The 11,156-nt window shown below is 41.0% G+C and overlaps 1 protein-coding gene across 1 annotated transcript; it reads right to left on the bottom strand.

Annotated features, from left to right (window-relative positions):
- Positions 1-1,620: 1,620 nt before the first annotated feature.
- On the bottom strand, positions 1,621-10,768 carry dusp7 (dual specificity phosphatase 7). The gene is made up of 3 exons (XM_044024667.1): positions 10,202-10,768; positions 7,918-8,346; positions 1,621-5,824 (listed from the first exon to the last, which is right to left on the bottom strand). The coding sequence occupies exons 1-3, from the start codon at positions 10,608-10,610 to the stop codon at positions 5,505-5,507; spliced, it is 1,158 nt and encodes a 385-aa protein (XP_043880602.1). The 5' UTR covers positions 10,611-10,768; the 3' UTR covers positions 1,621-5,504.
- Positions 10,769-11,156: the final 388 nt, after the last annotated feature.

The raw sequence follows: 11,156 nt of genomic DNA on the forward strand, positions 1-11,156 counted from the left end.
GCACAGGGATTGGCAAAAAACAAAAAAAGAGTAAACGAGGTTTTCATGAGAGCCGCGACGTTACCACAGAGTTGTCTGTTACAATGTGGCGATGAGCGACTGCAGGACCAGGAAATATGAAGGCTCAGCTGATGAGTGAATTGGGAGCAGGTGTGCTCCCGTCCACAGGTGAGCTGATTGCATGCTGGAGGTGGAAGCAGGAGAGGAAGGAGGAGGAGGAGGAGGAGGAGGAGGCAACGGCACAGAGTTTACCATGTTGGATTCACAAGACCCATTTGAAGACGTGCAGCATGTTCACTGAAACTGAAGTGAACTAACTCAACAGAACTCAATAAAACTTCCTACCACGACCTGACAAAATGTCTGCGTTTTATATGCATTCACATACAGTCACGACCTGCCTTATACGTCATGACCAAAAACAGGTCACACAGGTAGATTAACAGACGTTAATAAATAATATTAAAGCAAATGGATACTGAATAATAACTAACAAAAAAAGCCCTGAGCCCACTAAATAACTCATGTGGTGGGTGGGAGACTGGCCAGGTGCTTTCACTTATGTTAATTAACTCCACCCACCAGAGGCGTCGTTGAAATAGGGAAAGCTCATCTCATGCCCAGTTATTTATACATAAATTCTGCAAACGAACAACTTGAACAAGGAAACATGATAATTATGTAAAACTGAAATGCTATAATAGTGTTTATATATATGTATACATATATATATTTACTGTGTATATGAGAAAATAACACAACAACCAGCTATTTGTTGACAGACTTTACTCGTAAAGACTGAGGCACAAAAGGCTCCTGTCAGGTATGCTGCCAATCAAAAACTGGTTCCTGGTGCCTTTCATTCATTTCCTCCAATCATCATGCAGAAGCCCAGCGTCAGTGCCCCGCCCACTGCTCCATCAACTCCCAGAGAAACTGAGCTTCCCTGGAAGTGATGATTTTGCTACATTTGTCCAATCACTGTCGAGCTCAACTCGGCACGGAGGCTGCTACGCCAATAGCAAAATCACGTAAGTCAGGGGTGATTTGATTATGTGAAGTTTTCCAGGGGGTCAATGGTCACTACAGACCCTTTTTTTTTAACAGTAACATTTACATACAAATGCACCGTTTTCTAAAAATGTTATTTTCATTGTCACAATTATCTTTTTTAAATAGCAATCGCCACTGCTGTCCACATACCTGAAAGACAAACAGACGTACTGTATGTAGATATGCATGTTTGCAGCTAGAACTGGATCGTAACATCATTTAGTTTGAAGGAATAAGAACCACACAGGTATTAAAGAAAAAAATATTTCAATATTTATTTGCAGTATAAACATGTCTTATGTAGTTTCCATATACTGTACAATACATAGGGTCAATCGCATTTCCTTCAGGAGACAGAAAGGTGAAACTGCCTCACTTAACACACACCTTGTTTTTACACAGACAGATTGCATCTTTTCTTTTTTCTTTAAAAAAAAAAAAAGTTTACAGCACAATACAAAACAGCTATTCAACATGTGTTTGAAGCTGTGAACACTATGCAAGATGCATTGTCAAAAAAATCCCTGAAAAATTCCTCACTGAGGTAACATTTTAAAATCATTCATGTTTTCTCTGTCACTTTGTGTTTTTATGCTGCCGCCTCCACGTCTCCTCCCCCCTCTGCTCCCACTCATTCATGTCTTTTACCTCCCGAGCATAATTCTCGTCAAGATGTAGCTACAAGTTTAAGGGACGCAGAAACTGCCGTTCCTGTGATCTGGCAAATGTACAAACAGAGAAACAGACTTGATTTCTCTTTCATTGTTACAAAGACACAAAAACTCAAGAAAGCAGCTTGAAATTAACCGTTGTTTTTTTGTTTTGTTTTTTTAAAGTAGAAAAGCTCCATACTGATTTATATTTAAATCCTAGGGTACGAGTGATCAAGTCCCCAGTGTTTTTCTTATTGTAAGTGGGACATGGCGACTCCAGACAATGGAAGTCGATTCAAGCATGGTCGAATTATTTTTCATCTCTGGTGTTATATGAACAGAGGAACTTTTGCATATAAATTCATAACATATATATACTTATATATATATTTATATTGAAAGGCCACAGGAACAGCATAGATCACATTATATCAAAACAAGACGGAAAAAAGACCTTGTAATTATTTAAGCCAGGTGGTGTAATTGTGTATTGTAAAACATAACTGACATGCTGAACCGTACATATGCCTGTGTCATGTGCCACTTTGTGTATACATGTGTATGTGTGTGTGTGTGTCAATGAGGGCCTCTTTCAGGTTGGTACTGGGCACAGTGGCCCTACATTTTTGGACACTCCGGGTGAAGTGTTACTTTCGTCCACGAGCCGCAATGGAGCAAAATCATGTTTAATCATATAGAAGAGATAAAGTACAAAAAAAGAATTAAAAAAATGTTGAGGTCATGGATCTATAAAATACTGCAAAAGTGTGTTTGGATATATTGCAGAGTAACAAAGAGGACCTAATGTGACCCGCAACGGCCAAAACAACAGTCCATCGCTGTCCATCATTAACCAGGTTCTGATTCAAATAACAGAGAACATTTCAATTTTTTTTTTCTTTACACGTTTCTTTTTTCTAAAGTGAGATACAAAGAGTATTTAACAGTCAGCATTAGAAAGAAGTTAGAAAGATTATATAAGGCCAGCGAAAACCAACCCTGTTCATATTTAACACTTGTTCCCCTCTGAAACCCGCTTCTCTGTTTTTCTGCTTTGACCCTGTCCACATTTGCCATTTGAAACTCAATTGTCTGTACTTTGCGACAGAACACTGAGCCTCATGCAAAAACCACTAACACGGAGTTGTTATAGTTACATGTGAAGGGAGTATGTTGGATTTAGAAATCACAGCAGCTCCTTTTAATACTCATTTAAAAAGCTACAGGTACTCATTATGGCGCCAATTTATTTTATTTTATTTATTTTCCTCTTTAAGACTAATGGAATGAAGTATAGTAGTCTAGACCCGTTATGTGAGTCACCAACATTCTGATTTCTCCAGTGAAAAACAGTGAAAAAATGTTTGACTGGTGAATTTTGAGTGTCCTAAATTAAATGAATTCTCTTTTTAAGTGTGTTTTTGGTAGAATTCACAGCTGGTGACATTCATGTTTGTGCAGCTATGATGGTTTAAGTCTTAATCTAACATTAAGCACTTGTATGTACAAATCTAATGGATAAAATATGACATTTAAAATAATATTAGTGAAATGTTGTTTTTTTTGCATGAGTCTAAGTGAATCTACAGATTTAACTGAACTGTGCAGCAGTGTCGCTCCACCATGAGGAAACCTAAAAAGGCAATTTTAGCAGCAGATAGACAATTTAAGTTTTGATAATTATTTTTTTTTAATTAAACAAATTTGCTAAGTGCTACTAATGTGGAAGGGGTCTCAGAAAACTCCCTGAACACATACTGATTGCCACCATGTTCAGCAGCAACAGCAGTTAAAAAACAGTCCTCAGCATTCATCTCCCAGTCTAATAAAGCAACAGCCGACCTGTGGTCACATGTTCTTTTTTGAGAGCTTATAGTGCCACAGCATGCTCAGGTAAATAACATATGGATAACTACCATGTTTTTTAATTTATATTCCCACGTCTGGGGGGGGGGTGAATCAACGTGGACTCAATTTTCTTTGACAGAATAGATAATCCCCTTTCTTTTCTATTTTCTCCAATACAGTGAAGGGCTTGAAGCTATTAAGTATAAGTGCAGTCTGTAGCTGAGGCCAGTCCAAGTCCACAACACCACCTCAGTCCTAAGCATAGAAACCCACGTTATAATCACAGTCCTTTGTCCCAGAGTCCCTTCTTTGGCATCTGTTCGGGACCTGCGAGGACCCAATGATGGACCAACACGTTAAACATGTTCCTCCTGGGCGAAAAAGAAGTTTGTAATGTAAGTAATACAAGAGTGTTTGAGGCACTTCTTTGCCTAAAGTTGCTAAAATTAGCTGCCCAAGAATTTTGCTCAGAAAGATGTTAACACTACCTTAAAAACGGCCAACCTGAACCCCTCTTTCAAGTCCCTCCCTCATAATCTTAGCTGTTAAAAACCAGTTTGGCAAAACTAACCAGTAAGACAATGTGTTGTGATAATATAATCAAGGAAAGTCAGTATTTAAATGAAATTTTAAAAACAACAAATGACTATAATAATAAAAAAAAAAAACTTAGGCAACTGGATAAACAGTCATATGGAGAATAAAGGAGGAACTGGGAACTCACACTTAAAAATGGCTTGCCAATGTTAAAGCTTGTTGAATCTTGACCTATACACAACTACAATTCAACTGGCAACTCTAAAATGTGTGCCCAGTCTTCCCCACTGTCTGCCCTGTTCTGGACCCTGAACCTCGGTCTTTGGCCGGGGGCCCCGCTCCTGCTCCCTCCCCACTGCACAGTGCAGCTGTCTGGACTCGTCGCAGCCTGGGACTGGCCTCTCCTCTCGCTCTCTCCCCTCCTCCTCTCTGAATGTCTCTTTATCTGCCTGCTTCCAGCACTGGCTCAAGTGCCAACAAGTCAATGGCCACATCACTGTGCAAACTGCATTAGGTCATTACAAACCTAAAAGAAAAACAAAACTTAAACCAAAAAAAAGACAAGTAGGAAATTCACAACAACATTCCTTTTGTTGGCATCGCCCCCTACCCATTCTCTGTCTGTAGTTTTACAATCTCTTAAGCCATCATTGGACTGGATAACTTTGTTTTTGAACAAAGATAAAGTTTCTATGTGTAAATATTTATATAAGGTATATAGTTGTGCATAAATGTACACAAAAATATACAAAAATGCATATAGACATACTTGTTAAGGACTGCACACACATTTTCAGTTATGTATGATGACATACATACAGTACATACATACTTTGTTTTTGTGTGTGTGAGTGCATGTAAAGTGTATGTAAATTCCTTGGTTTTTAAAAACTCTACATTCAGTAGAGCGGGATTTCCTACGAGCAAATCCCAGATTCTCCACTTGGCACCAGTCAACTCAGCTCGAGGGCTGAGACAGAAAGACAGAGAGGACGCTGTTGTCTTGGAAATCGAGTGCCGTAGACATTTCTGTGTTCCTGTCTTTGTGTGAAGCTATTAACCTTTGCTCAGTTTCTCAGTCAGTTAGGTCTCCTCCTCTTCTTCTTTTTGATGCAAGAGAAGTTGATCAAAATTCAGTCAACTCTGAGGAGGACAAACCCGTCAGTTCCTTGCTCTGGGTTTAATGAAAATATAACACCCCTTAAACCCCTTACACGTGGCCTGTGTGACCTCCTCTGTCCCTCCAACGCTGCTCCATGGCCAGGCTCTCGGACAACGAGCCTCAGGAGGCTAAAACATTCATTAAAACTGGCTGCGTAGAGCTGGCTTCAGTGCAGCCGCTTGTTACCATGGTAAGAACACCACCATGACCCCCGCAACTTTCAAAAAAGGGGACAGTCCCCTTGCTGATTTTCATGTGGACTCTAGCGTGTCCAGCTGAAACACATTGTGATTGGTCGGGGTGGTGAAGAACAGCTGGTCATGTGTTGGGGAGGAGGAGTGGTTGTCGCAGCCGGGGCTGTTCAGGCCCAGAGTCCGCTCAAAGTCCAGGAGCTGGCCCATGAAGTTGAAATTGGGGGAAATGTTAGACTTTTTCCGCTTGACAAAGTCATAGGCGTCGTTGAGCGACAGGTTGAGCTTCTGCATCAGGTAGGCCACCGTGACGGTCACCGAGCGGCTGATTCCGGCCAGGCAGTGGACCAGGATGCCGCATTTTTTGGAGCGCGCCTCATCTGGGGACAAGGGGACAAGGGGGAGGGAGGAGGAAGAGATGAAAATGGAGGAAGATTAGACTAAAGCCAATGTCTCATGCACCCTGTATCTATGACCTTTGAACTCTCTTTCTTACTTACCATTTTGATAATATTAATGTGTATAAAACAAACTGATATGTAAGGTACATATTAAAAGTAATTTGCTGCCGTCTGCTAATTTTCAAAGTTGGTAACGGTACCATTACAAATACTATCAATATATCATATAACTTAATTGTTTATCACAATCACAATTTAAAGCGCCTCTTACTCGTGTATCTTTATTTGGAATCAAATGAATGCAAAGAAAGTGACTTTATTAACTTGACTTTGCCAAGTATGAGGGTTTGTCAGATGAACAAACCACGTATTCAGTGTAAAATGATATTCTTGAAAAAGAGATTGATCCACAGTCCTTTTCCCAAAGTTGCATTGTATTCCAGTTTTGTCTGTTGTTGTTGTTCTGTTTATGCTACAAAACAATCATCAAGCTGTTTTTCTGCTCATAATATTTGAGAATAATCCTGGATGATGTTTCTCAATGACTGTGAAAACTCATGTTTCATTCTGCTTTCTAGCTCCGCATTAAAACCTGAATAAAAGAACACCTTACATTTTTGAACAGACTACATCTATTCACCTTTTCGTGCCTTTGCACTTGCATCACTGAAGGCCATTAGGGTGAGAGTTAAGTGCTTCTTTACTCCCTCTCTCTTTCATCCTCTCCTTTATCTCTCTCTCGCTGCTCCTCCTCACTGTCTCTGCCTGCATCTCTTGTTGCAGGATTGGGGTCATATGCCTCACAAGCTCAGGCTGCCAAACGGAAGCCAAATTAAATTTTATATGTGACGTGTTCTCGCTTTCCCACATTAGGAAGGGCACAAAAATCCTTATCACAAGACTTAAACCCACTATACAAGAGCCAGAAGTCAATTTAACAACCGGTAGTTAATCTGTAATGGACCGATCTTTACATTTTGCAGCATTATATCACGTTGCTGTAAAGAAAGACAATTTAATAATGTAAGATCCTTCCATAACCCCCCCTTACAGTCCCAAATAAACTAAGACATGCTCCAATTATAATTATAGATTAATATTTAACAGTGTAAGGATCACATCTGGGTCTCTTTTTCCGGCCAAAGCGTCTCTCCTTTACCCATAATTACCCTGCTGTTAAGATCTGGTGTAATTCCTGCACATTACAGCCAGTCAGGCAGCGCCATTTAACATCAGCCTGACCCCAATCTGACATGACCTTCTGGCTCTGGCATATGTCACACTGCCTCGCACCTAAGTGGAAACATCACTCCAGAGGAAAATAAAAAAGGTTAGGGGTCTGGACAAACAAAGGTTTGGTACACTGACTCATCAGAGAGGCATTTCACTCATTCTCAGGTAGTTAAGTCGGAGGAAATGATGGGAAATGCAGAAAATTGGATGAGAGGATGCAGCTTCGACATGGACAAAACCACATGTGGCTTCAGTTTGACCTCCTGCTACAAAAATACATCTAATTATTTTGTGATTTTGAAATCACATCCATTGTTTTTAATTAGTAGCACCAGATTAAAGGCAGCTAGTGGACAATTAATCAATAAGCTAAGAAACCAAATGTGTGTAATTTCCATGTGTATGTATATACAGACTGTTGGACAGACAAAATGGTAATTGTAATATTTTCTTTCTAAGAATTAGATATTCAACTTTACCTATTTTTTGACATATTTATATACATAATTGCAAGTAACAATCAGTTGCTTGCAGAAGTCTGAATTCTCACACAAAATAAATGTGCTATACAGAAAATGATGCCGTTTTTATACTTTATATTACTGAATAATTGTGTGGCAATAAAATGGTCCAAATAAAACAAACTGCAGACGTAAGTAGACAAGACCAAAAGATGACTAACGAGAGTTGAACATGACTTTTTAAAAAAGAGAGTAGTTCCAAAGAGAACTCATCAATAATCAAAATACAGCTGTTGGGAAAAGGATCTGATGTAACCTCTGACAATCATTAAGCATCACATGACTATGACTACTAAAGCATGCTCTGCCTTTACTCACCAATGAATGAAATGGCCTCTGGGAAAAACTGTGAGAGGTTCTGGCTCCAGTGATCAGAGATCGGGATCTGTTTGTACTTGAAGTCGCCTTCGTGTTCAAACATGTTGGGCAGGTTGGGCGTCACATTGAGGATGTACTTGATGTTGTGCTTGCTGAGCACATCCAGGTTGGCGGAGTCTTTGGCACATCCCAGGTAAAGGTACGGCAGGATCTGGACCGGGAACGCTGGCTGGTTGTTGGGGAGGGGGCTGCCCTCCGACTCTGTGGCGCTGCCTGGCTCGCGGTCAGATTCTCCATCAGAGCAGTCAGAGCTAATGCGAAGTCCTCCCAGACCCAGGACAGAGGTCGGCGGCGAGCTGCTGGGACAGGAGCAGTCCAGGTTGGTCTCACAGTGCTCGGGGTACTCGGACTGGAACTTGTTAAAGCCACCTGGAGGACGAGGAGAACATCAGACACAAATATCAATATTAGGAAATGTTAAGGAAAATGATATCAGTGGGTGGTATAAAAAAAAAGTGCCCTGTACATATAAGAACAAAAAAATATCCCACACACTGTTCTTTCTCAGCAGCATCACAAGTTACTAATTCAACATTGAAACATTTTAGTCTCTCTGGACCTTTGTCGAGGCTCTTGGATCAACATTTGGATTGCTGGTGAATCAATAAATCGTGATGCTGAGCAACAGTTGGGTGTAGGTTGTTTTGGTTCTGTAGTTTTTACCTTCCAACGAACCTGCATTGAAGAAAGTTGGATGTGTGAATATATAAATATATGTGTGTGTGTGTGAATTAGACCCAAAAAAGACTTACAATTATTTAAACATACACTATAGAAACAATAATCTACATGATATAGAGGTCAAGTCAAGGCCAAATTAAATTTTATTCACACTATGATTGTGTCTATATAAGTACTTCCTGTCTCAAAAATCAGACAGGAAATATATAAAATACACAAATTATCTTTAATAATTTATTTTATAGTAATATGTCTTCACATTTATTGATCTTGGTGTTTCTTGCTTCTCTATTCTTCAATCCAAGCATCTATTTTTTTTTACCTCTGCCAAAGAGGTTATTCAGTTGTTTATTATGCACCATAACACTACAGAAAATGTCCTTATATGTTTACAACCTACTGCAATAAAAAAAAATCTGTCCTCTTCTATTCAAATGATCTTTTTTGTGTATGCACAAAAATAACGCGATTGTGAATAAGCAAACACGCTGGACACATGTGCTCCATTAAGAGAAGCTTAAGCCCTGAGGAGAATGAGCAGCAGAGCAGGACTGTCAGTCAGAGCTGCAGTGCAACCACACACACACTCTGTTCACTGGAGTTTTGTGAATGGCAGCTCAGACAGTGAGTGACAATAGTGAAGCATTTTATATGACCAAGTCGATAAATCCAACACTCCCTCTAATCCTCTAATATGACTACATGTTATCTGTATACCCTGTGCTTTTATTACACCTCTCTTCTTGCTGCTGGATTATTGTTGTGCACTAGTCTCATTATTTCTCTCTTCATTCATGAAAAAAAAAAACACAGTCTTTTCCTAAAAGGCACACACAACATGGCGGGCCTTTTCTTTTTTTTCCTTCTTCTTCTTTCTCTTAAAGCAGCATTTAATTGAGAACATATTTGAGGCAGCTTTGTGAACCGAGACACTGAACACTGTTCACGCTTTCTCGTCAATGATCATTTCACACTGGCACAAGTACAGCGATAAGAAAAAAGTGTCCTGTCCAACATCAAAGTTCACCATGAGCTCACTCTTGTGTTACAATGTATGTGTCGTAAAATCATTAGACATGCATTTCTCATTATGACACGTGGATAATGAATAGCAGGGGAAAAGAAACCTCACAGCTGGTTTTATGTGAAGTTGTGCCACACTGTGACAATGACATGTCGTATAGGGGTTGATATCTGCCACATTCGTTACTGACAGCCTATGATTTGTTGCTGTAGGTGACATATGTATTTTATTATATATTATATACAGTGTTGAGTGTTAAAGTTCAAGGCAGCAAACATCTGGACACACAAAATAAATACAGCCAGTGAATTATATTCCACATATAAACACAATATACTTCCTGTTGTTGACACTGTCATATAAATAACACATTTGTGACAATCTTGAGTTAATTAAATCAGTGTGAAAATAACTTGCCTTTCTGCTAGTCAGTTTTTGTGTCCAACTGCGTTAAAAAACGAAGAAATGACCTCCACAACAAACAACCAGACTGTAATGATTATGGTGTAAAAAACTTACCTTCCAGATAGAAAGCCTTGCAGCCATCGTCCCGCAGCTTCTGCAGCAGCAGCCCCAGCACTGAGCTCCCCAGCCCGGACTCCTGCCGCTCAGAGGTCGCCTCGTCATACAGCACCACCACGTCCGTCTTGCAGCGCTTGACAAATTTCTCCTTGTCCTCGTTGTTGGGGATGATGGAGCGGATCGGGAGGTTGCCCTTCTTCAGCCTCCGCAGCATGAGGCCGGGGATGGCCAGGTTGATGGCCGACTCGATGTGCGAGGACTCGTAGAGCTCGTGCGCTCTGCAGTCCAGTAGCAGCAGGGAGCTGCTGGCTCCGGACTCCAGCTCCTCCTGCAGCCACTCCACGCTCTTACTCGACATCATCATAGTCACGATCACGGAGCCTCTCAACAGATGATTAATTTTCATTAGGGAGACGTTAATCCACCGGCCCGTTGCCGTGACATGAGAGAACACAATCAAAGAGGACGAAAGGAAGAAAAAAAAAATCACGGCACTAAACTTCCCTTCCCGTGGTCACCACCACCACCACCGTTTCTCCTGCTGCTGCTCCTGAGGGCGCGCACACACACGCACCCAGCGCGCACTTCCACACACATCCAACACGCGCGCAGCGATGCCCGTGTTCGGATCAGGGGACTTGAACATGCAGAGGTTTCTCTTTAGTCCGACAGAAGAAAAAGAAGCAGAAGTGGACCTTTCACTCCAGTCCATCGACGTCCATTCAGCGAGCCCGCCCCAACTTCCATGCGCTCTCAGACCAACACGACCCACGGCCCGCGGCAGCCTCGTCAGTGTCTCAGGGTGACTGGGCTGTTGATCAATGCCATGATTGTTGTGGTTATTTATTTGACATGCCGGACCGTGGATCAGGAGAACCTCTGGTTTGTCACCTTCCCTGTCTAAGTAAAAGATCTTCTGCTGCGGAGCTTTACACCACGGAGGAGGAGGAGG

Source organism: Solea senegalensis, linkage group LG4 (genome assembly GCF_019176455.1).
Source record: "Solea senegalensis isolate Sse05_10M linkage group LG4, IFAPA_SoseM_1, whole genome shotgun sequence".
In the NCBI taxonomy this organism is placed as follows: Eukaryota; Metazoa; Chordata; class Actinopteri; order Pleuronectiformes; family Soleidae; genus Solea; species Solea senegalensis.